The sequence below is a fragment of the Juglans microcarpa x Juglans regia genome, chromosome 5D (assembly GCF_004785595.1).
Source record: "Juglans microcarpa x Juglans regia isolate MS1-56 chromosome 5D, Jm3101_v1.0, whole genome shotgun sequence".
Classification (NCBI taxonomy): domain Eukaryota; kingdom Viridiplantae; phylum Streptophyta; class Magnoliopsida; order Fagales; family Juglandaceae; genus Juglans; species Juglans microcarpa x Juglans regia.
Genome location: NC_054602.1, coordinates 7618426 through 7644364, shown reverse-complemented (window position 1 = coordinate 7644364; position 25939 = coordinate 7618426). Strand labels below are relative to the sequence as shown.

At 35.4% G+C, this 25939-nt stretch overlaps 4 protein-coding genes across 5 annotated transcripts; 3 read left to right on the top strand and 1 right to left on the bottom strand.

Annotated features, from left to right (window-relative positions):
• The first annotated feature begins 6019 nt into the window (after positions 1–6019).
• On the top strand, positions 6020–7860 carry LOC121264359 (STOREKEEPER protein-like). The gene has a single exon (XM_041167498.1). It carries the CDS (start codon positions 6311–6313, stop codon positions 7577–7579), a length of 1269 nt encoding a protein of 422 aa, XP_041023432.1. The 5' UTR covers positions 6020–6310; the 3' UTR covers positions 7580–7860.
• Positions 7861–10814: 2954 nt separating this feature from the next.
• LOC121264361 lies at positions 10815–12029 on the bottom strand. Of its 2 annotated transcripts, none has more exons than XM_041167499.1 (3): positions 11525–11816; positions 11227–11435; positions 10815–11135 (listed from the first exon to the last, which is right to left on the bottom strand). In XM_041167499.1, the coding sequence occupies exons 1-3, from the start codon at positions 11771–11773 to the stop codon at positions 10910–10912; spliced, it is 684 nt and encodes a 227-aa protein (XP_041023433.1). In that variant the 5' UTR covers positions 11774–11816; the 3' UTR covers positions 10815–10909. The 2 variants fall into 2 exon arrangements, with proteins under 2 accessions (XP_041023433.1, XP_041023434.1); XM_041167500.1 differs by having other exon boundaries at positions 10959–11097; positions 11525–12029.
• A 940-nt stretch (positions 12030–12969) lies between these two features.
• Positions 12970–16429, top strand: LOC121264358 (protein HEAT-STRESS-ASSOCIATED 32). Its single transcript, XM_041167497.1, has 5 exons — positions 12970–13216; positions 13818–14009; positions 14100–14310; positions 15764–15987; positions 16079–16429. The coding sequence occupies exons 1-5, from the start codon at positions 13094–13096 to the stop codon at positions 16187–16189; spliced, it is 861 nt and encodes a 286-aa protein (XP_041023431.1). The 5' UTR covers positions 12970–13093; the 3' UTR covers positions 16190–16429.
• A 1109-nt stretch (positions 16430–17538) lies between these two features.
• Positions 17539–19466, top strand: LOC121264357. The gene is made up of 2 exons (XM_041167496.1): positions 17539–18207; positions 18547–19466. The coding sequence occupies exons 1-2, from the start codon at positions 17622–17624 to the stop codon at positions 19188–19190; spliced, it is 1230 nt and encodes a 409-aa protein (XP_041023430.1). The 5' UTR covers positions 17539–17621; the 3' UTR covers positions 19191–19466.
• Positions 19467–25939: the final 6473 nt, after the last annotated feature.

Here is a 25939-nt window from a genome sequence, read left to right as displayed (position 1 = left end):
GTGATCATCTAATAAGAGAGTTTGAATTCAAAAACATAATCTAGCATTTCATTTAATGTAGGATTGACAGTGACTAAGGCTGCGTAGGGGACTTCAATCAGTAATGATTTTAAATTGAAACAAATTTCTAATGGTCAATCTTTAAATTTTAAAATGAGTCTAACTCATTAAATAATAAATAAGATTTAACCGAATTATTGAGTCTAATTAAAACTCTTAATCAATCTCAATAATTTTTTGTTCGTGGACTTATCCAATATGTCCCATTAAATATAATTCCGGTCCAATAAAAATTATAGATATTTCAACCTTAGAATTATTGGGCTGGGTCGTTACAAAGGGTATATGGCAGTAAAGCTTGACATGAGCAAAACTTAGGACTGAGTAGAATGAGATTTTTTTAGAGCTGTTATGTTGAAAATGACAGTCATTTTTTGCAGTTGATATTCAAGTGCATAACATCTTCCTCTTTTTCAATACTTGTAAATGGTGTTCATAAGAAGTGTTCAAGCCTCAACGTGGCTTAAGATATGGCTGTTCTTTATCTCTATATTTGTTTATCCTTTGTACAGAATTGCTAAGTAATCAACTTCATTATGCTGAAGGAAGAAGCCTTATTTCTGGTGTTCCTATTACTTGAGGGTCACTTGCAATAAAATATTTTTTCTTTGCAGATGATAGTTTGTTGTTTTGTAAGGCCAATCTGATTGAATGGGCTAGACTGAATAAGATTATGGCCTTGTATGAAGGAGCATCTGGTCAACAACTTAATCAAAAAAAAAAACCTCAATCTTTTTCAATAAAAATACAGGTGCAATGCTTAGACAATAGTTGATGACTAGTGTAGGTTAAGAGCCTCAACCAACTTTGATAAATACCTTGGTGTACTCTCTCTTATTGGTAGATCAAAGGTGCAAGCTTTCCAAAATATATTGAAAAGGGTCACTCGGAGGATGGACAATTGGAAGGTGAGTTTTCTATCACAGACTAGGAAGGAAATCCTCATCAAAGCTGTAGTACAAGCAATTCCAACCTACATAATTAGTGTCCTTTTGTTACTTAAGGCTCTGTGTAAGAAAATACATAGTATGATGACCAAATTTTGGTGGGGTTCTCAGCAACAACATAACAAAATTCATTGGAAGAGCTAGAGTTCACTAAGGTATAGGAAGAGACAAGGTGGTCTTGGTTTCGTGATCTGCATTCTTTTAACAAAGCTCTTTTAGCTAAGCAAGCATGAAGATTGTTGAAAAATCCTTACTCTTTAGCATCCAAGATTTTTAAGGCCAAATATTATCCTAAAACTACTTTTTTCCACTCTAGTATGGGATTTAGACCTTCCTTTTGCTTGGAGAAGCTTAAGGGCTGTGGACTTGCTTCATGAAGGTCTTATTTAGCGTGTGAGTAACAGAATAATATTCAGATATGGCATGATAAATGAATACCAAAGGAATCCTTAGGCAGAATCCAATCACCCTTAAGATACTCTATAAGGATGCAAGGGTATATGATCTTGTTGATCCAAGGCCTAGATGGTGGAATATTCAGCTAGTGAAGGAGGTTTTCAATGAGGCAGATGCACAACTCATTTTTTTCCTTACATGTGAGTGTGTAAAATGGTGACGAGAGGCTTGCTTGGAAATGTACACCCTCAAGAAAATTTACATTGAAAAGTGCATATCATCTTTAAAAACAACTCAAACAAATGTCTATTGGAGAACCCTCTTATGTTTCATCTCAAAATTTTCTATGGCAGAAGATCTGGAACTTTAATATTCCCAATGCATTTAAAATGTTCTTATGGTGTGCATGCACAATTATCTCTCTACTAAGTTGAACTTATATACCATAAATGTGGTTAATAAACTGTGCCATGTTTGTAATATGGAAGTTGAAACAGTTGGCCATATTTTGTGGTTTTATCCTTCAGCTAAAGATGTTTGGATGTTAGCAGGACGAACCATCCATAAATCTTCTCTCTGTGCTAATGATTTTGATGTCATTTTTTAACAACATATATATATATATATATATATATTATTGATCAACCTTTACTTGAAATGGTTGCTATTCTTGCTAGGGGGATATGGTTGATAAAGCTCAACTACTCTATGACCAAGCTCAATTAACTTTTGATGACTATCAAAAGGCATTTGCAATCCATATTGAGAGGAGTAGTACTGGCTTTGGTCCAGTTATTAGATGGGAACCTCATATGTTTGAATGGTGCAATGTGAATTGGGATGTTGCAAAAGGACTCTGTTGAGATTGGGATTGGTGTCGTGATTAGGGACTACCAAGGGGATGTTCTTGTCACAAAAAGAAAAGTTTGGAATTACTGCACTACTCCATTTATAGCTGAGGCAAGCGAAATGGTCGAGGCATTTCATCTCTGTCATGTTCTTGGTATACACAAGTTTATCTTGGAGGGAGATGCTATCCAAGTGGTGTAATGAATTGGAAACTAGCTCCTTTGGTTGTCTTGTTACTGATGCGAAACAACTCTTAGCACAAATTGTAGAGTGGCCAATTAGACAGGTGAAGAGAGAGGCTCATATGGTAGCCCACCATTTAGCCAAAGATGTTATCACCAGATAACAGGGGAAAAAAATCTAGCAAGCTTGTGATACACAATATGGGAAAAAATCCTACCATACACAAATATCATCTACATGCCAAGCATATCTAGCAAGCTTATGGGCAGCTTCATTCCCTGCTCGTGTAGTATGTTGAATAGTGTAGCTCCTGAATTTCTTCATTAACTCCTTTATCTCTGGAATGAGTGACATTGAATCCCCAACAACTTTGACTTCATTCACCATAAGCAAGGAATCACTTTCCAGAATGGGGTCTTGAATGCCATGGGTAACACAAAGTTGCAAGCCTCTAAACATAGCCAATAATTCAATCTCAGAAGGGTCACACACTTCATATTCCTTTTTGCTTGAAAGATAGCTCCATGTTGATCTTGAAAGATAGCTCCATCCATATTAAGTTTAAGAAAGCCTTCTTTTGGATGAACCCAACAACACTGTGTTTTATAACTTTGCTTCTTTAAAACCTTGGGCTGCCTTATGACTTTTCTGAAAAGATAGTGCATAATCCACAACCTGCTTCATTGTCAAAATATTGTTGTCATAAATGTTCTGATTTCGTCTATATCACAAGCCCTATGAACTAAAGAAATTTTTTTTCTAGGTCCTCTCTACTACCTTCTATCCTAACCTATCTAGCTATATCAACAAAATGATTGTGGACATTAGAAAGTGATCCTATTTGATTAGTAAAAGTGTTTCATCTCATCTCATCTAATCTTATCATTATAATTTTTTTAAATTCTCACATAAAATATAATAAATAATTTAACTTTTTTAAATCTCAAAACAATAATAATATTAAAAAATAATATTCTAATAATATTTTATTCAACTTTATTTTTCATCTAAGGTATCTCATTTCACTATCTAAACTGCGCCCGGGCTGGTCTTGATTGGGATGTGAGTTCAAATCATCTCAACTTATCTCACTACTATTTATAAATTTTAACTCATAAATTTTATTATTATTTACAAATTATTTTAACTCATCTCATCTCTGAATTCAAACAAGATCTATTTCACAGAGAAACAAAGAACCAGTGCATCAATTCAATTGTAATGGCAGATTGCCAATTATTGTTAACTTAATGAAGTATGTGTTTTATTCAAAAAAAAAAAAAATCACTTGCCTTGAAAATATGAACAATTGCAAAGCCCGCCCCCTAATGCATATAGAATCTCTTATTTAGGCTCTGTCACCCTAATGCTAATGTAACTTTTACAGTGATAAATAGCCAATGTAATTGATATAGTTTTATGATTATTAATACTAATTTATGAAAAAATATAAATATTATTCATTTAAAATAATAATAAACTAAAAAATAATTCGTGTGGTTGGGAAAAAAAAAGGATTGACTATCAAATATGAGAAATAATATTTGTCATAAAGTGTGGAAGTTGACGCACTCTATACTAAATAAATAAATAAAAAGCATATTTCAAAAGTTTAATTTTTTAATAATAAATTCCTATTATTTTCTTAAAAGAATCGCAAATAGAAAAAATCCCTATTATTTAAACAGTGTATCATCAATTGATTGAATTTGCCTATTTTCAAATAAAAATTAAGAAAAATTTTGTTTATCATCTTCTACATCACATACTATGTGATTTATTATTTATATTTTTTTTATTTAAATACATGCATATTAATATATAAATATGTATATTTAAATAGAAGAAGAATAATAATAAATTATATATTGATGTGTATTGTAAAAAATAGGGATGATGTTTTGGTTTTCTCAAAAATCAAACAACGAAAATTGGGCAGGTTTAGGACCTTAGATGAGACACAAAATTGTTATCTGATCTTATTTTATCTCATCCTAATTTCTATTATATTCTCAAACATAATTCAAATACAAAATTTTTAAACTAATCATTACAATTTTTTCCATCTTTTAAATAAAAAATAAAAAACAATTCTAACTTTTTCAAATAAAAAAAAATATAAAATTATATTATTAAAATATTTTAACTTTATAATATTTTTTATTCAACTTTTTCTATCTCATTTCTCAAAATACAAAAAATACTCAACTTAAACTATTTTACTAATATTTACAAATTATTTTTTTACTATCTACAAAATTCACATTTCATCCCAAATAAGCTATTAAACTGATTCAGTACTGCTGCGTCCAGGCACAACTTGTGCCAAGTATGTGCACGCCGTCAGCACTTATATTATTTAAAAAAAAAAAAGAAAAACACCCGAGGCTTGTTAGGTTGAACTGAATAAACTTCTAACTCACAAATTTGCAGTTATATCATACTATAAAGCATGTTGATGCCAGTATAAATACGGACCAAAGATTGTGAAGGATCCAAGAGGGAAGGGATAACAGAACAAGATGGAAACAGCCAGCAGCATTGACACAAAATAATTCCTTCTTCGTTTGAAAATAAGCATTTTGGAAGGGGGATTGCTTCAAAATACCCTCAAATGTCTAATACAGAACTATAACGCGTAGTTTATTTTTACAATTTATCTCATTTAATTATTATAATTTTTTAAATTATAATATAAAATAAAATAAAAAATTTAATTTTTTTTAAATTTTAAAATAAAAATAATATTAAAAAAATATATTTTATTAATTTTTAAGTTTTATTTAAATTATTAAACAGACGAGACTTAAAAAAAAAAAAAACAAAGAGGTGGGGTTTTGGCAAGAAGCGCTAGAACTGCCAAAGACGCTGTACAGGGAAAGCTACCAATAATAACAATTTCTGTGATTTAAAATTCAAAACTGAACCCAACTGGTAAAGTTGAGAAGGATTCCCCACGATTTTACATCCCAAGTGAAACTCTGTGCTTCCTCAAGCCAGTACCGAACGGCCACTCCATCATCACTTGAAAAACAACTAATCAATCTTCACTGATGAGTAGATGAGCCTTGTGAACCAGAAGCAAGCATAGAAACCAATTGTACAGGTAAAATCCGTCCCTAACATTTGCTCCTGTTACCTTGGATTTGTTTGGCACAACAAATACACCTCCCATTTTGCCAACAAACGAACGAAAATGAAAATGAAAATGAATCCGCGAGGAAGAAGGAGGAAGGACTCACTGTCTGCTAGTAGAAGCAGCCACGACCAAGAAGAACTGTTGTGACTGTCGTGGGTGAGGGTTAGGGTTCGGCATCGAATAAGGAGGGGGCTTACGGTTCGTGTGCGTAGCAGGAGATGGAGGGGCAGTTCTCTCTCAATGGATTTTTTCTTTTTCGCTATACGCACCGTTTCAACATCAGTTATTAAATACCGTTTCATCAAATATAATATGAAAAATTTTACACATAAGTCTACCTCTCGCACCGTTCAAAAATATATAAATTTACCAGTTATGAATAAAAAAATAAAATCATATATTTTTTTAACCAATGTGTAGAGTTTGAGACTCATACGGTAAATGTCGTGCGCGAGGGCCAGTTGTGCCTAAATGTATAGAGTTTTTCAAACTGATTTGACTGGATCAGACTACAATCATGTCCATGCCACCGCTACGCGTACGGCGTCGACATGAGCTAGGCATGCTACTATACGCGGGTTGACCTTTTTTTTTTTCATATAATCTGAGGGTCACGATTAAATCTATACACCGGCAATCATACGAACGGGGAATGTTCTCTCTAATTTTCCGAAATTTAGCTGAACACTCCCTGTGAATATCTCTCTCGCTCTTCACAAACCCTAGCTCCTTGATCATGGCTCCGAAGCGCCAATCTCATCTGGATGATCCCCCGGCCGCTTCCTCCTCCGAAGAAGAAGTAGCTTCATCTGAAGAAGAAGAAGAAGAAGAACATGAGGATGAAGAAGAAGGATCTGCTTCTTCCGAAGAAGAAGCTGAACCAACAAAAACATCTTCTTTGCCATCCACTCCTTTACCTGACAAAAAGGCCCCTTCTAAAAAGCCAGACCCTCCTCTAACTAAACCGCAATCTTCTTCGTCCGGATCCGGGTCCGGGTCCGAGTCGGAATCGGACTCCGGAGCCACCGCCAATCCGACTGTCAAGCCGATTGCCTCCAAGCCCATGGAAGACGTGGCCCCGAAGGCGACCACCAAACCCAGATCCAAGCCTTCATCTACTACGCCCGCGAGATCGGTGGCGAGCAAGCGACCGAACAACGAGACCGATATCAAGGACTCGTCGAAGCGGGCCAAGAAGAAAGCTCCGGAACCGAATACGGACGGTGCCGTTTCCCCAGGGGACTCGAAGAAGTCAGCGGGCGAAGAAAAGAAACTCTTCCAGAGGCTGTGGAGCGAGGACGACGAGATTGCGATTCTTAAGGGCGTGCTCGATTACACGGAGAAGAGGGGCGCCGACCCTTGGACCGACGCTGCTGCCTTCCACGAGTTCGTCAAGAAATCTCTGCATGTCGACGTTTCGAAGAACCAGCTGATGGACAAGATCCGGAGGTTGAGAAAGAAGTACAAGAACAACGCCGGCAGAGGAAAGAAGGGCAAGGAGCCCACATTTTCCAAGCCCCACGAGCAGAAGGCGTACGAATTATCGAAGAAAATTTGGGGCCCAGCTGAAGGGACTGGTGGAGGAGGAGGAGGAGGAGGAGTAGAGGACGGCAACTCTAATGGGAAAGCGGCTAGTAGGAAGAACAATCAGAAAGTTAATACTGGCAGGAGTTTGAAAGATGAACTGCTTGCTGTGTCACCGATTGCAAACAAGGAGGTTGAAAAGATGGATAATGACGGGAATCCGGGTCTGGGTTCGGATTCATTGCGGAGTCTTGATGAGGTGGTTCGGTTTGATAAAAACATGAGTGTGGCGGGTTTGGAAGAGGGCGTGATAAAGAGAGGACTTGAGTTGATCGGGAAAGATAAGAGGGCAGAGTTAGAGGAGAGGTGGAAGGAGGTCCAGATGGCTGAATTGGAGGTTTTCGTGAAGCGGACGGAGCTGATTAGGGACCAGGCGAGGTTGATATTGGAGGCGTACAAGGCGGCGGCAAACGACCATTAGAATAAGGGTCTTGGTAAGGTAACTGTGGCATTTGTTGCTGCTTATTTTTAGGGAGAACGTTTGCGGGTTGTAATCTTTATTTTAAATGCCTAGGAATAACTGATTTTTAATCTGTAATGTTGTTATTTTGTGTTTGTCTGACTAAGTTGGCGTCTGCGTGGAGTCTGACATTCCATTGCCATGCGTGATGTCCCGTAAATGTCTTTGCTGTGGTTTGTTAACTCTGGTATTTAGCTCTAGAATTGGGCTAGTTGCTTCTTTAAATGCCATTGCTTGATCGTTGATGCTTGCTACTCCGAGGTGCCGATTTCTTATATTCTTATGGCAAGTCGCTTTCGCTGCCGCTCTTCTTACAGCTAATTTGGCCCATTCATGCTGAGTGCCATTAAGCTCTTGGTATTTTAAGGTTTATATGCTACCTATCAAAAAAAATTTAAGGTTTATATGCTGGGACGTAGTTTATGCAGGAGGCATTTCACTCATGGATGATGTATGTCAAAAATCTCAGTAATAGAAGAGGGAAAAGAGCGCTGAGCTTCTTCTACTGAAGTGTTTAGAGTTTTTGGTTATTTCCAATTGTTATATAGGTCATACATGCCCAGAGGTTCTGGATATGTAGGAAATGGGTTACATAGTTTGCAAGAAGGTGGTGTGAAAAATGTGGTGGTTTAGATGTCAAGGGGTACCAAGATAGCCGAATTCTGTATAGAGAAGTCTCTTTTTAGCCTGTCTACCCTGAAGAGCAGGCTCATGATTGTATTATCCTAGATTAGGTTGGAAACAAACACTAATGTTTTCTTGCTTTTAGCTCCTACTTCACCTTATGATTTATCTGCTGAAGGCCCTGTCCCTTCCATTATGGTGTACAACAGTTTTCTCTCACGCATATCAATTGTTTGATTTGGACATCAGTTCTACTAGTCTTGTTCAATTCGTATTTTACGTCTTAATGACAGCATCGTGAATTTTCAACATCTTGCACACTTGCCCTGATGCGTTGTTCCTTTGTGCATCCATGACCAGGGTGGGACATTCCATGAATGTGTTATACAAATGAGTTTAGGTTGGAAATACTGATGGAAAATTAGGTACATAAATTTTGGTAAATATCTAATTGGACCCCGGCATCCTCTTCTAAGACAGTTTGGGACACCCAGTAAAGAGGTTAGAGGAGAATGTGTGCTGGGCTGAGGTCACACCTGCCCATGTCATATCTACCAACCAACTTGTTAACAAGGTGTAATGGTATACCAATTCAGGTACTTCAAAAATTTTGGTGTCTCTGTTGTATCCAATGAATGTAGATGTCACTGTGTAGTTTGGCACCAAATGAGAAGAAAGAACAAGACCCCGTCCTCTAATTTATAATGCCTTTCAGGTTAAGTGATTTTTGGAGTTTTGTTTAGAAAGGAAGGCATTTGGAAAAATGTTTTCTTTTTTGAAAATGTGGATATCTTGGTAGTGGATGGTTTTCGAATTGGTGCAAGGTTCCTCCGGCAAGCAAAGGTTTGATATATGTTTTAGTAGAAGGATGTATATTTTAAGTTTTTGTTAATAACATTGTAAGTTGGCAGGAACATTTATGAATTTCTTGTATCACTAGAATATCACGCATAGGTGACGCACTAGTTTATGTTCCATGTACTTGGGCTCTTGTCTATTCTTATGATTAATAAAATCGATCAAAAATCATTTATTGAGTTTGAGGTTTGTAGCCTCATTTTTTCTTATATCCTCTTTAAATGAGTCCACCCTCATCTATGTTGGTTGCTTGAATGTCATTTTCTTTGGTATATAAATGTGATTTGTAAATTGCACAGGGGAATATTTTCTCTGTATTTTCTTTTTGCTCCCATTTGATTGATGTTTGCATAGTATCGTTAATATTATCGGGCAAATGTTTGGAATCCTGAGATTGGCACCTTTCTTATGACTCCAGACTGACTTATGTCTATTGTGTGTCATGTATTCTGTGCTTAATATTAGGTCCCGTTTGGATGTTGAGATAAATAAGTTGAGTTCTTTATGAATAGTAGTGAATTGAGATGGTGGAGTAAGTTTTATAGAGTCCATCTAAGATGAGTTTAGATGTGTTTGGATATTAAGATGAGTTTAGATGTATTTATGAGAAGTTGAAAAAAATTATGGATGTCGTGTAAAGAGGTTTTGAGTGAAGTGATGTATAGTGATTTGAGAGTTTTGTGTTTGGATGTTAAGATAGGTCTAAAACAGAATCCAACTGAGATGAGCTGAGCTCACTCAATGAGATTTGTATACTTCGTAGTTCATTGTAATGTGTGAAAAGATTCGCAGCCTTGGAATACCAGCAAATGCTTCCATCAAAGAGCTCAGCTGGTATTGGATTCTCATTTAAGCATTATACAAGTATGCACGGGTGGCCCGCTATAGAAGTGATCTCGATTTTATGTCTTAGAGGTTCTATGTCTACTCTTTTCGGCAGTGGTTGGATTTCGTTTGTGTTGAATGGCATATGAACGTCTAAATCAGAGTAAAATGGATGAAGTTGATTTGTATATAATTTTTTTTGTTGGATCATGACAATCCTTGAATTCTCTCTCCTTAAGAATTTATGCACTTTGCATTCAGCAGTGCTGCGTGTCTTTATAATGGATTCCATATTTGCTGGCTGAACAGATGGAAAGATTGGAAGATGTGTTTTACCCCTTTAAAGCATGAAGAAAGCCAGGCACATAAAACTATCGGAAGCTTTTGCGTGTCTCGCTCTGTGCAGTCTTTGCCTATGTGTTAACAATCAACCCTACAACTTGAACCAAATTCCATGGCTTTGCACATTTATAATCTTTATAAAAAAAAAGCTAGTCTGTTGATAAGCTCTAGGTTTGCAGCAAAAGAAAGGAACCGGGTCTCAAAGTAAGAAATCAACTAATGAAATTGTCGTGAAAGCTAAAAATAGCTCTCTTCTTTTGAAGGTCAGTCGATGAGTACTCGCAATCTCTTGCTGCATTCAGTGCTGAACAATGTTCTTTATGGATGAATCCCGGAGGCTATGTGGTAGTCGATCTGGTTTTGCAAGGCCTCTATTTCTAAAAAAAAAAATAATAAGAAGCAAAGCAAAAGTCTCTGACATTGCAGCATCAAGTTCTTCAATTCACGGTACTGTTTTATAGGTACTCTTTTTAACTCAGGCGATGATAACTGAGCTAGAACCGAGCTTCTCAGAATATATATATATATATATATATATATATATATATATATATATATATCAGCTCGTGCTTCTATTGTCATTTTGAATTGGCAATTAGTGATCACAAAGAAGCAAAAAGAAGAGAGTTACAAATGACAAATTTAAGCTTGGGCTGTAGGACCACCGGGAGGGTTTCTGTTCTGCTTTTCTTCTTTTTTGGCGGCAGTGGCGGAGACATAGTAGGCAACTGTGAACAATTCATGAAAAAAGCAGAGAATCCCTCCGATAAACAAAATTCGATTGTGTGCTATCCCACACAACTTTCTTGATCTTGAATTGGCCAATGTTCCTATGATCAACATTGAGAATCCAACGGCTAATGCAATCCTGGTAATTTCACAATAATGGTCACAATACTTGTATATGTATTGAAATCTATGGTATCTTAGCATGTTGAACATGTAAAATGTACACCTACCAGGATAAAAGGAGGAAAACAACTGCTAATTGCTTGTTAGGTGTAGACTTCCGGTAATCTTCTTTTGACCAAATGCAAGTGCACCCACCAAACAAGTGAGCAACAAAATGAGTAATTGCTAGAAGTATAGCAGCAGCCAACCCTAGCTGGAAAGCCTTGTAGCTTGGTTCTCTGCACTCAAACATCCAAAGTACCTTCGAATGTTTCGCCTGTGAAAAGAAAGAAAATAAAAGATAAATTTGTCACTTATCAGTAGAATATGAGTTTATACTAGTCTTTATTGTATAGCTAAGAGTACCTTGTTTTGAATGATTTCAGCCTCAATCCCAAGTACCCCAGCCACAGAATCGATGACCATAATGAAGACGCAGACGAGGAAGCCCACGTTTTTCCCCATTTTTTTTGAAGTCACAGCTTTGCTAGAGATCATTTTGGAGGAGAGGATGCGCAGACAACTTTCCCTAGCTCTATTAATTAATGTTTTAAGAGCTCCAGTTGAAGATGAAAATAAGAATAAAGTAGGGTTAGGAATGCAGAGTGATGACATATCTTGAGAGAGATTAGCCGTGTTCTTAGGGTAAAAGGCCTCTTTTGGTCTTCAAATTTTCTTCTTTATTCTTCTTTTGCCATACCTTTTTCTTTTTGGAGTGGGATTCCTTTCATGGGATACAAGGAACGCAGGGTATCATCAGAAGGGTGGGGCACATTGATATCCTAGAAGTATCTTGTAGATAAGGACAGTTCATCACACACAGACACATACAGATACCACAAAGTTACTCCTTTACAACATTTCCTTTGTTCTGATCTCATCTGGTTTTGATCTCTTTGTTTCTGGCCATTTGACTGATTTTATAGTGTGAAAGAATCAGATTCATTGTTTCTTCACTTAAGAAAAGAAAACAGTATATGATTTTGTGCTTGGCCTGATGAAATAAATTATAAAACCAGGATTGAGGTAAATCCTTGGGAGATCAGATCACCGAGCCCCTGGCTAGTTGGCCATTTTGTTGGGAAAATAACTTTATAATTAGGTTGATGGCAAGTATTCCCTTGCCTTTTATAGTATTTTGTATACATATTTTCTGCAACTTCACATATGAATTTGAGATTGTTTATATTTCTTACTTGGATTTTAATGTCATAGATTTTGGAGAAATAGATCAAATGTGTGAGTTATACAACATTTTATTAAATATTTAATATTATTTAAGAGATTTATATTGACAATAATTAATATTATAAAATCAACGCATGTGTCTCTCCCTCTCAATCTAAAAGATATTATAACGTTAGTTATTATATCTTTTTCTTTATAATATTCATTAGTGCAAAATATTAGATATTTTATTCATATTATTTTATTTTTTAAAAATTAATAGTAATATATCTAATAATTTTTATTAAATAAAGAATAATACTATATATAGTTATTAATTGTGCAAGTATTGTATATTTTTTTTAAAAGACTATAAAATTTACGATTCAAAAATTAATTTTTTTTATATAAATTTTATATTTATTTACTTTAAAAAAAAATATCCGCACACGGATACTCTACAACTCCTCTTATCTGACAATAGAATGGACGACTTCGAGGCTTCGAGCTCTATGGGCCCGAGTCCTGACGGAGATCTCGCCCCTTGTACCCCGTATGGTATAGTGATGACACTTTGAGTACGACGTGGCTTCTACTTTTAACGACACGTGTGGTAACTTATTTATTCAACGAACGTAATTCTAGAAGCAGCGCGAACACGGAAGACGATTGCTCCAACACCTTTTCTCTATCCAAAAATCCCAAGTAATCAGACTAGGATAGAACAAGAAGATCAAAGGGAATCGTGTTATCTTGCTGTCTCTGACAATGTCGGCCTACAGATGGAAGAGCTTCGACGAGGACGAGGACCGCCCCGAGAAGCCTCGCCGCTATGGAGTTACGGAGATGAGCGGCCCCCATTTCACCCTCTTAAGCCAAAACGTTCTTCAAGTACTTCCTCTCCTACCTTCTTCATTTTGTTTGGTTTTTACTTCTGATTATAATCTTGTTATGCTCCACAACTGCTTTTATTTTGGGGGCTTTTGTTTGCGGGGAAAGTGGAGCTTAATTTCTAGCATCTTGCATTTTATTCTCAGCTCAGCTCCCGCAACCGGGTTAGTGTATTTTCTTCTAGGATAACTCCAGGATTCTTGAATCTTGATAAGAATTATGTTTAAACAGTGATCTAGGTTTGACCTCATTCGGCATTTATCACCTGATGCTGAGGTGACTCAGGTGGCTAAATACTTCATTAAACATCTTGGTCAAGACTTTGATAACCCCACCGTAAATTTGTGCTTAGAAAAATCTGGAGAATCTTGATTGAAGAATTATATAGATAAATAAGACTATGTTAAATGAAATGTTGGAGAGTGATCCTTCCTTTGGTTAGTAGTTCGTAATCTCCACTACGAATAAGGTATACATCTACAGTTGCGCACGGCCTACTTATCTGCCAAAAACAGCTCATTCTTGTGAATGATCTATGATCTATGCACTATGCGGCGGCTGGATCTCCTGATAGTTGAGTTACAAATATCATGTTCTGCAGGATATCTTTGAGTCTATGGGGCAGTTTGTTGATGGATTGAAGTTCTCCGGAGGTTCTCATAGCCTGATGCCAAAGAGTTTCGTTAAAGAAGTGACTGACTTAGCTCACAAACATGACATATATGTGAGCACGGGGGATTGGGCTGAACACCTGCTTCGCAAAGGTCCATCTGCTTTCAAAGAGTATGTGGAGGTAAAACATGTGAGACGTTTTATATAATAAGTTGGTTGCTTCGATATTTATTTAGAGCAGTAATGCAGTGTCCTGCTATGATCTTTTCAGGAGTGCAAGCAATTGGGGTTTGATACAATTGAGCTGAATGTTGGTTCACTTGGAGTTCCTGAAGAAACTCTTCTAAGATTTGTGCGCTTGATTAAGAGTGCTGGTCTGAAAGCCAAACCTCAGTTTGCAGTGAAGTTTAACAAGTCTGACATTCCTGTGGATGGTGATAGGGCATTTGGAGCTTATATTGCCCCAAGACCTCAATCAACTGGTTCGTGTAGCCTTTTGGATAATCTGCTTATTAAAATATTTGTTACTAGTTTTATTATTTTCAAGATTAATGACGAACTTAGGTTATCTTACCAGGACACATCTGGTGTTCATATAATTATATGGGCCAGGGATGCTTGTCCGGTAAAATAAGCGCAATTCACATCCTTGGTTCATAGCATCTTTGATTTACACGTTTTGAAGTGGATTAGAGTAATAAGCCTAATCTAGGTTGATAAGCAGTGTTCCAGAAGGATCTCTGAGGAAAGTAGGGGGTGGGGTGGTTTGTTTCACCGTTGCATGCATTGTTTGGTATGGTTCGAAGTACTTGTCATGGAACATCTTGGATTTTGTTCTGGTTGCAATTAACAAATGCATAGCTTCAATGATGAGGTTAGCATCAAACAAGCTGCGACTTTCCTCAGAATGTATTAAATTCTTTTATGAGCTTAAATTCATGCTATTAATATATTTCCTAAACACCCTTTGTGTCTTTGCCTGAGTATGTGAACCATACTCTAATTGGTTGTTATGCATTTATTTTAGCATGAGGACCTCACCATTGAAAAGAAATCATTTGTTGCATAGTTACACATTTTTTATGTCAATGTTTTTTTAATAAGTCAGCCAGTTTCATTGAAAGCGCAGAGGAGCGCAACCCAAGTACACAAGGTGTACATAAGAAAAAGCACCCAATTAGGAAGCGGAAATAGAAGACATAAATTCAATAGATGCAGACAATCCAAGACTATTCTGAACAAACATCGAGACTTAGGCCTGGTTTGGATAAAAAAATCCCTCCAACTCATCTTAACTCATATCATCTAATCATTACAATTTTTTCAAATTCACAAAATATAATAAACAATTCAATTTTTTCAAATTCCAAAACAATAATAATATTAATAAATAATATTCTAACAATATTTTATTTAAATTTCAAATTTCATTTCAACTCATATCATCTCAACTCACTATCCAAACCTAACCTTAAGGAGTTTTTAGAATTACCATTATGAATCTAAGCTCATCCACTGTCTTCTCACACTCTTTGAAGTTCTGTGCCTCATGTTTACTTCACATGCACCATATTAGACGGTTGTTGGCATTTTAACTGCATGTTTTTCTTCCATTCAAATTGAATTTCACTCTGAATCATGGTGGGGAGGATACTGGTGCAGTTTTGTATAACATCGAAATTGGACTGCAAGCCCCAAATCAAAATTATGATGTTAATGTTTGGAAGTTGGAAGTCGGAGTGTGTATAGGTGTTGCACCCTTTTAACCCTCATGCTATCATGTTTTCATTTGCTTTCTGCATTCCGTAAGTCTGAACTGCATTGAGACCCGTTATTTGAGATCAAATGAGAAGAAAGTGACGGGCTTTCTTTCATTAGACTAGAACAGTGGGAGAGCTAATGGAATCATTACTATGCTTTTCTTTGCTCTGACAGAATTTGTTGAAGATGTGGATCTTCTGCTCAGACGGTCAGTGAGATGCTTGGAAGCTGGAGCAGACATGATAATGATTGACGCTGATGATGTCTGCAAGCATGCTGATTCTGTACGGGCTGACATAATTGCTAAGATCATTGGGCGTCTTGGTCTTGAGAAGACAATGTTTGAGGCATCGAATCCCAGAGCCTCTGAGTGGTTCATTAATCAATATGGTCCCAGGGTATGATGCTCTTTATTTCATCCTTTTGTTCATTACAGAATTTGGAATCTTTGCATGTACTAACATCCTATCCGATGCCTTCTACTACCAGGTGAACCTCTTTGTGGATCACTCTCACTTGATGGATCTTGAATGTCTCCGGGGACGCAACTTGGGTAAAAACCACGCATCTGTCCTCGGATCCTCATATTTTCTTTTCTAAACTGGTGCCGCTTTATAGAGATATATCTTACTGGCATGAACTGGTTACGTTGTAATTTGATGCTATTGCCTGTCGAGATGATGTTTGCTATATATATGGTCCACCAATGAGTAATAGCATGAATCACACGAGCTATAATGGCAATAAAACCTGAGTGAGTTTGTACGTGTTCTACACGAGTCCTTGGAAGTGTGCCCATTTTATAATCAATCTTGGTTGTCAAGCTTGTCTCTGTTAATTTCTTAGCCAAGCAAGGCATATCTATCTTAATTATCATTATTATAGTTCTATTTTTCCTAGCAGTGTGTCATGATCCAGTCGAGTGCCATACTTGCATGCTTTTGTTTTGAGCCCCGAATTATTTACGAACTGCCTGCAGAGGCCTCAAAAGAAAGTCATCTAAGATTGAGAAATACATGGTGATGATGTTTAGCGTCATTGCTCCCGGTGAAGGTGTATAGATGATTGTTATGATCGAAGTTTTGATCTGGGAACTTAGATATGCAAAATGGTTTCGGGTAATTTATGCTAGAAATTGAGCCTCAGAAATTCCAAGCATCCGAGTCTCCGACTCCTCAACAAATAAAAGATAAAGGCTGTTATTTGGATTTCAATCCCGGTATCCAGGCATCTTTAAATCTGTCACATAAATAACCGTTAATTGTCGAAATGTATTTTGTGCTGACCTCAGAGAGGCTGCAGCATCAGCAGCTAAAGGCAAAGTCATGGGCTCGGTTTGGATTGGGAGGTTTTCAACTTATTTTATTTTATTATTATAATTTTTATAAATTTTTATACAAAATATAATAAATAATTCAATTTTTTTAATTCTAAAACAATAATAATATTAAAAAATAATATTTTAATAATATTTTATTTAATTTTTAATTTTTATCTCAACTCACTATTTGACTGAGCCTATGAATGATCATGCCTGCCGGTCAGAGCATGCGAGTTATTCAGGCAAACTTACCGGTTTTCGCTCGTGTTTCATGCCTGCCTGCATGAATTGCAGATTTCTGTCACTCCAATCTCACGGACACCCTAACGCTATGAATCTATTATGCGTGCTGAATTACTTGCATGAAAGAGGATACTCAATTGCCTGGAGGGCTTAAATCTTGGAAGGTTTGCTTTTTTGGTTGGAAGTAAATAATGCAACTTTGAAAGGTTAGGAGTATAATGAGTATCTTTCATGAGTTTATTTTGTTGTTCCAAAAATGAAACCGCCACATGGAAACAAAGGAAAAATAAAAGATTCAGATTCTCAGAATAGTTTGCCAAAAAGGGTAGAAAATATTATTGACAACTGGCTTTCCTTGATTGTCTTCCTTTCTCTTAATTCCAATATTAGTGCAAACAGAAATCCAATCAAAGTGTCAGAGGTTTTCAGAAAGATGAACCAATAATAGAGAAGACAAAGGACACAGAAATGTCAATGGTTTGGATTGCTCTGAAGAATTCGTTGGATTGCCGAAAGTTACAACTCCCGTCGGGTGTGCATGATCCAGAAGCCGATGGTAATCCGAGCACTTCGGAAAAAAGGCCAGGCAGGTCTAGGTGTCTAGGATCCATATCAAATCTGAGAGAGAAGCCACTAGGTTGTAGTGCAAGGACCCCATGGAGCAGTGAATCCCTCAACCCTGTGACCCATAAAATAGTCCTTGACGACCCAACAACATGTGAAACTAAAACTGGTCCGCTTTGTGTTTCCCATAAAGATAGAGACAGAGGAAGGGATATTGGTCCAACTTTTGTGGGTAACCTAAGACCATGGACCACTGACCATAGCCATAGGGTGCCCCATTTTAAGCCTAGCGGGCCTACTTCCTCCATTAGGACCCATGGTGGTTCTATTATCTTTGATGATGGTGGTGGTGGTATTCATATATGTTCAAAGGTTAGAAGATCAAATGAGACAGATTATAATGGTTCTTCAACTTCAATTTGCCAAATGTGTGGGGAGAAATTCAGAAAATTGGATGCTATTGAAGGACATCGTCTTTCCAAGCATGCAGGTGAACACCAAGTCATTCAAAGTTCCATCTCTTATTAAAATTGTTTAAGCCTCAATATTCCCCCGGTTGATGTTTTCGTTTCATCATCATTCACTTGTTGGTTGCTATGAAGTATCAAGTAAAAATATTTAATTTAAACTATAACGACTCTCCTTGTCTTTTGAAAGAAGAAAATTGTTATTTGATTCTCTTTTTTTATCATCATCCTTTTATCATTTCGGACTTGACGTCATTGATACTTTTGAAAAACAATCAATTTGTTAGCTGTGCAGATTGATTTACAAATTTTTAATTACCCTAGTTTATAAAGAAAACTGGACTGCCCCCTGTTCTGCGCAGTAATTGAACTAGGTGAAGGAGACTCATCTAGGAAGATTGTAGAAAAAATCTGCCAAAAGAGTTGGTTAAAGACAGAGAACAACTGCAGACGGATGGAGAGGGTCTTGAAGGTCCAAAACATGCCAAAAAATGTTTCCTGCTTTGAAGAACATAGAGAAACAATGAAGATCAAAGCTAGTAGACTACCCAAAAGGCATCCACGCTGCCTGGTTGACGGGAATGAGCTTTTAATGTTCTACGGCACAACCGTTGTGTGCTCTCTTGGCATGAATAATGACTCTTGTAGCCTGTGCACTTTGGATAACTGTGGCGTATGTCAAGCTTTAAGACATGGATTCTTCGCTAAGAAGGAATGCAATGGCGGGTTAGGTGTTTTTACAACTTCCAGCAGTGAAAGAGCATTAGAATCTATTGAGACAGATGAAGCAGATCGGTCTGTAAGGAAGGCTTTAATGGTGTGCAGAGTAGTGGCCGGGAGAGTTCATAAACCTGGGGAAAGCATTCAAGATATGACTGCCTCAGGGTTCGATTCATTGGCTAGGAAAATGGGTTCTCATTCGAATGTTGAGGAACTCTATGTGCTGAATCCCCAAGCTATCCTACCCTGTTTTGTGGTAATAATAAGTAAAGGATCATTCGTTTAGAGGAATCTACACGAATATCTGAACCTGCTTTAGATTGTTATCCAGAAGCGCCAATTTTGGTTTGCCATTACTCTGAATTTAGGAGATTTTTTTTTTTTTTGTACATTATTTTCAGCTTCTAATCTGCCATGAAATTTTCCTGTGAGTAAGTTGGTCTGGATAATGACTTCGGTTGTTTTACACCCCACAAAATAATTCTGAACTGTTGAGACAATCGAATAATAATGTCTTTGGTTGTTGTTATCGTAAAGACAACTAGCCATGAAGGTGAAGCCGTTCCACTACTGCCACATGTTCATACATGATTTGTACTCTTCTTTCTTTCTCCGGACCCACGTATGAAATTTGCCATCAAACGTAATCTTAAATGAATATAATACAAATAATCAAATCTACTTTTTCTTGTCAATTTAAATTGTCAAGTGATGATTCTATTCTATACAGTGCTAGCCGTTCCTTCTCTAACAAACCGAAATCCTAGAGATCGAAGCTGTCTCAAATAAATTCCTTAAAAAGAACAAAAATCAGTCCAGTCTTTCTGAATTGAACTGCATGTACAGGATCCTAGACCTTGACACTCCAGAGTATAGAGGTCATTCTACTAAGATAATACCTCACCAATAAATCAAGTACCTATGGAAATTGAATTATTATGGCTTACATCCAATTGGTTGTCGGTTGTCCAAAAAGAAGGGTTGCAAAACTTTGGAAATTTGCAATCGAGGATCTTTTATCAGAGCACTAGCAGAATTACCTTTGGATCTGTTAAGGACTCATTTGATTGTTAGATTCTCAGTTCAATTGAGTTCGGTTCAGGATCTCTTCTAACATCTAAATATTTAGCTCTCAAATCAATAAACTTATCTCAACTCAATATTTTTTTATACATGAGATCTACAATCTTTTTCAACTTCTTATAAATATATCTTAACTCATCTTAATATCTAAATATATCTAAATTCATCTTAAGTAGACTATACAGAATTCGCTCTACCATTTTAATTTATTATTATTCATAAAAAATTTAATTCAATTTAATATCTAAACACAATCTACAACAACGAGTAACGCTATAGAAACGTGAAAGGGAAAAATGGGTTAATTCGGCCTTATATTCATTGGTTGGGCCAGTAGCTAGATTTGTATTCAAATAGCCGAACTTGGATCACGTGCTCCCACGAGGAAAATAAAGAAAAAGACGGAAGGAGGACCGGTTTAACAGAATAAAAACACGTGAGAATCCAACAACCACCAGCTTTGGACTTTTTCTTCTTCTTGCAGAGCAATGCAAATATTGCATGCCCTTGAACCCTTTGTTAGAAAAACCTAACCCCTTGTAGCACGTGACACCCTAGGACGTTGCCAACTAACACATTAGATCAGTAAGAAAATGTTAATCTTTTTTGCTCCATATATAATATATATATATGGGTGTTTTTTTATCAATTGGAAAATCTAACGCCATATAGGATTTTACATAAGTACCACTAATTTCAAAGTAACCAAGCCCATTCCAGAGATCAGGGCAATCACTGAATCAAATAAATATCACAAACAGAAAAAAAAAAAAAAAAAAAAAAAAAAAAAAAAAAAAACTAATTGATTAGTGTCGTCTGGCCGATCTGACGCTTCTGTCCTTGCCGACCTTACTATACTAGGATGCTAATTAACCTGAGTTGAACAAAGATAGGGCAGGGCAGCATTTCCAATAGTCTGAGGTCGATGGTTGTATCATTTAAGATACGATAATCGTAGCTAGCTAGGAAGTACTATAGGAAAGGAACAGGACTACCCAACACTGCTACTACTCATGATACGAAAACAGACAGTACAGTCTGCTTTTTTTGTTTAAAGAAAATGAACAGAGATGGATAATTTGTTTGGTCCAAAGAATATGTCTCTGATATATAATATCTCTCAGGGGTGCGGCTATTATACCGCCTCATCTTTATTGCTAAGCATACTGTTTAACGTAAAATTTTTTTTAATATATTTAAATATATTTAAAAAATAAAAAATATATCAATATATTTAAAATCACTTCTTTAATCACTAAGTAAAAAAATAAAAAAAATTTAACCAACGGTCAAATAAAGGTGTCAAAAGGAATGGACATAATAGTGTTTCTCTATCTCTTATATCTTAAAAGCGCCTATAACAGTAAGATAAATAGTAATAAATAGTATTTTCTTTGGACACTTTTTATTTCACATATACTTCTATGTAATTGACTATTATTACAATTGTATCCTTTTAGATCTTCAATTTTACAAAAAAGTACATAAATAACTTATTATAATTACAAAAATTGCCATTAAAAATCCTTTGCCGTATAGTATCTTTCAAGAGTAATTCTACATACAACCATGAAGTGTGTGGGATCCACTGTTAAAAAATTAATTTTTTTTTCATGTGGGTACTATGCTTTATTCACTTTTTTCAAAACGATTATGCGACGGTTTTACAATTCATAGTTATAAATATATTTTCTCATCTTCTAAAGGTTTTGAACTCTTTTAGTGTATGGACAAAAAATGACCCTGAATTTTTTAGATGGGTTGGCGTGCGTGCAATATGACATAGTCACATAAGCTTATATGTATATATATACTAGGCAAGCATAATTATTTTTGGAAAATGTTAATCTTCCTGTTGCCTCCCTCTCGAATTTTTTTTTATATTTATTTTTATTTGGTAATTAAAGAAATATTTTTTAATTATGTTGTCTATTTTTAAAAAAAAATATTGAAAAATGTTAAAAAAATGCATGTGAAAAAAAAGCAAAAAAAAAAAAAAAAAAAACACATGAAATACACTAGCGGGAGCCCTCAACAAAGCAACGGTGGCTGTAGAGCCTTTTTTTTTTTTTTTTGAAAATTGCAGCCAATGAAAAGGCAAAAAACAAAAAAAATAAAAAAAAAATACATGAAATACACTAGCGGGAGCTCTCAACAAAGTAGCCGTGGCTGTAGAGTCACTTTTTTATTTTTTATTTTTTATTTTTAAATTGCAGCCAGTGAATAGTATGTCTTATAGGAATAACGCTAGCTATGCTATCATGTATATATTTATGGAGAAGAGTCCAAATTAAATTAGAAAAAACTAGCTAGCTAGCATATAATTATGTATATCATGTGGTGATGATCAAATCATGCAGCTAGCTAGCTAGCATGCATGTAATTGGTGAGTGAAACCAAATTATTTATTTCATATTGCATTATTACTTGATCTTTATCGTATTTACGTTTCTATCCTTTCTACTCTGCCATGTAGTTTGCCATTTGCAGCGTCGATCGGTTTATTAATCTGACCTATACTACATGACTCACTAATCTTATTTCTATCTGACTCTTTTATTGAACAAACAAATTTAGATTTGTTGACTTTTAATTACTACATACCATATGACATTATACGCATGCTGCCATGCATATATTGGACAATTATATTTGATTGTAACTTCAACATGCATTATTATTATTATTATTATTATTATTATTATTATTATTATTATTATTATTATTATGTTGCTTATAAACTTGATAATATTTATGTAAAAAATTGTGTTTATAAATTTGGTAATTTTAAATATGCAACTCTCATGAACTTGTTGATTGAATGGTGATTTTGTATGTTGGCCCATTTATATAAATAATGATGTTTTTAATTAGGTGTTGTTCAGAATTTGTTTTTAAAGAGCTTTTATTTAATTAATGCTATTGTATACTTTTGCAAAGAAATTTTATTTTTGTATAGTTTTTTTTCCCTCCAACCGAACGCTACGTACAAGGGGCATACGTGCCTTGAATTTTGATAAAAAAATTCAAAACTAATTTCTCTCTTTGGTTTTTGAGATGGTGGAATCAGTTTGGCCCTATTCCTGAAATTTTCTTTGAAAATTTTCAAAAAGCCATTAAATGTTTTGCTAATACTATTACCCACAAATTGGATCTTCATAATTCTAAATTTTTCTACTGCCTCCATTTCTACAAAAGATACAAGGTTCCTGGGATTTTGAAATGGAATTATGAACGGAACGATGACATATTGGTCCGTTATTGGTTTCTCAAGTAGTGGGATAGATATCCACACATGCAAGATGTCATTGATAATGTTACCAGAGACTTTCCCCATAGTTCACCAGATCTCAAAAGTATTGAAGAGTTTCTTGTTGTTAATCAACAATCAACATTGCCTAGATATCCACTTGTCCAAGCCACTACTACTAAACAGATGGTAAAAGCTGCTTCCTCTTCTACAACTGATAAATCAAACAAATCTTTTTAAGTCCGAAAAGAAGTTTGTTCTCCAAAGACTCAAGAAAAAAGATTTGATTTATTTGTTAAAGAAGTCCCTCCAAGAAGACAATGATAATTCAGATAATGAGTCTAAAGCATCATCAAAAGCTTTAGTCAGTGATCCATACAGTAACATATTTGGAAACATATTTGGACATGATTCAGAAGACGCTCTAAAGCTATTTGATGATTGATCCGTCGGTACAAACCGACAAAAGCATACAAGCAATGGAAACCGCCCTCAAAGGATTTAATAATCACAAAATTGAAATAACAAGGACCATGTTACTGAATTTAATTAAGATAATAAGAACAGGACCAGATAACTGGAATCATATGGAAATAAGAAAGAAAATGGAAATATGAAATAGAAATGACTCAAAATATTATTCAAAATAACTTACAAAATCTCCACTGGAATCAAATGGAGTTAAGAAACAAGTGATAAGAAGGTTGAGAGAAAAAGATGATGAAGAAGAAAAGTGATGCCCCATTTCTGGAGCTAGGTTCCCCTTTTATAGATGAATGAGCGCCTTTACAATTATTTGATCAAAAGTGAACAATAGTTAGCAGTACTAAATAATACATGCAAGTACAATGAACAGTAATTCATGACTGTTAAGAGACACGTGTGGCATGCAACAACAATGGGGTCGGCTCATTAGCTTAATTAGTTGTTATTTTTTGCTGTATATATAATTCATGACCGAACATGCATGAAAGGCCATGCATTGATCATCATGAGGAAGTCATACCCCACATGATCGATCAATGTTTGAACATTGATATCGAATATATTATCTGTGGTGTCCATTGAAATTATATATTGACTATCAGTTCTGATCTACAGAGACAGAATGGAGTAGTGCACCATCTTTGCAGGCCAGACGACTGAGAAAACATGAGTCGAGGATCAAGGGATATTATTGCACAAAACTATATTATATGGATCATGCGTGTAGAGGCGGAACGTGAGAATTATATATATATATTTAGATATATATATATATACCAATAATTTACATGCATGGGAGTAGGGTTGTGCAAATACTCCGCCAGCTCCGACCTCCACTCTAATTCTAACTCCAACGGAGTCGGAGTATTCGGAATTCAGAGTTGGAGTAGAAATTTCTCCGAGAATGCAGTCGGAATCGGAGTCGGAGTTCGGAGGCTCCAATGCCTCCGAATCCAACTTTTTTAAAAAACCTAACTAAAAAACTAAACTCCAACATTTTACATCTAAATTTTTTTTAAAAAAACCTAACTAAACAACGTCGTTTTCTTCTCCCCCCATTCTTCTGCAATTGTTCTCTCTATGTTCTCTGACTCTCTTTGTTTCTCCCATCGTTTTCTTCACGCAGCTCCATTTGCCATCGTCACAAGCCCAAGCCCACCGTAGAATACTTCATGTGTGGCTGTAATAGTCTTTGTTGGAACTCTCCACTGGCTCTTATCCTCTTGCTTTTAATTTAATACAATCAAGATTAGGAAACAAAGCCATCAAGAAACAATCAAGATCAGGCTCTTATCCTCTCGACATTCCTTATATTTTTATTATGCATATGGAATCTGATTCCCAAACAACAATACAATTAGTAAATATTACAATCAGCTAAATAACTTTTTTAATTGTCAGATCATAAGTATAATTTACATTTCAACGAAACTATCAATTTATGTATAAGAGCATTATAAGATATTTTGATATTTTATTTATCGATAAAATCTCTATTCTTAAAACACAATGACCAATTAAATATATTTTGATCTGAGATATGCTATTATATCTTCATCATAATTGATTTAGCCAAATACAATAATTGTGCTCTACATACTAGTAATAAGCTTTTGATCTATACATAATTAAGTATTACAATTAATAAATATTATATCTACCCATAATTCTAAATACAATTAGTAATTTATAACTAATGCCAAGTTAGAGAGAAAAAATATGAACATACGAGATTAAGCATCATGATTTATTGGTACTTGGTATTGACCTTATATTATGATTCAATTGAGTTATTAATCTATTAATTGGATTGCCTCAAAATTACAAGCTGATCATCATTTAGTATTTGGGTGAAGGACATAAGTTCAATATTTATGTTAATTAAATGATAAGTAAATAAGATGGTAAATTATACTTTTCATTCATAAAATATCTTCTTCTTTTTTATTATAAAATCGACTACATGAAGTGCATCATATACACATACATAACATATTGTAATTTTTTTTTCTAATTTATTTGCTTTTGATTTATTTTTTTAGCACAATTGAGATAAATATGAATGCTACACTTAGTGGGGACGATCCCCCATAAGGGGATGCCACAGTTCCTACATCGATAGGTACTTTCACCCTTAGACTCACATCTAGAGCAACTATTTTTTGTGCAAGTAGTTGAATCCCAATAGATGTAGAAAATGATGATATGTTTAATGA

What these genes read in the sequence shown, in the direction of transcription:
- LOC121264361 (XM_041167499.1), bottom strand. Translation starts at nt 11,773, where the DNA reads ATGTCATCACTCTGCATTCCTAACCCTACTTTATTCTTATTTTCATCT. An exon ending in CTGAAATCATTCAAAACAAG is followed by an intron (nt 11,436 to 11,524) that starts GTACTCTTAGCT and finishes TTCTTTTCACAG; the next exon opens with GCGAAACATTCGAAGGTACT. An exon ending in GTTTTCCTCCTTTTATCCTG is followed by an intron (nt 11,136 to 11,226) that starts GTAGGTGTACAT and finishes TGAAATTACCAG; the next exon opens with GATTGCATTAGCCGTTGGAT.
- LOC121264358 (XM_041167497.1), top strand. Translation starts at nt 13,094, where the DNA reads ATGTCGGCCTACAGATGGAAGAGCTTCGACGAGGACGAGGACCGCCCC. An exon ending in TAAGCCAAAACGTTCTTCAA is followed by an intron (nt 13,217 to 13,817) that starts GTACTTCCTCTC and finishes CATGTTCTGCAG; the next exon opens with GATATCTTTGAGTCTATGGG. An exon ending in CCCAAGACCTCAATCAACTG is followed by an intron (nt 14,311 to 15,763) that starts GTTCGTGTAGCC and finishes TTGCTCTGACAG; the next exon opens with AATTTGTTGAAGATGTGGAT.
- LOC121264359 (XM_041167498.1), top strand. Translation starts at nt 6,311, where the DNA reads ATGGCTCCGAAGCGCCAATCTCATCTGGATGATCCCCCGGCCGCTTCC.
- LOC121264357 (XM_041167496.1), top strand. Translation starts at nt 17,622, where the DNA reads ATGTCAATGGTTTGGATTGCTCTGAAGAATTCGTTGGATTGCCGAAAG. An exon ending in TCGTCTTTCCAAGCATGCAG is followed by an intron (nt 18,208 to 18,546) that starts GTGAACACCAAG and finishes TGTTCTGCGCAG; the next exon opens with TAATTGAACTAGGTGAAGGA.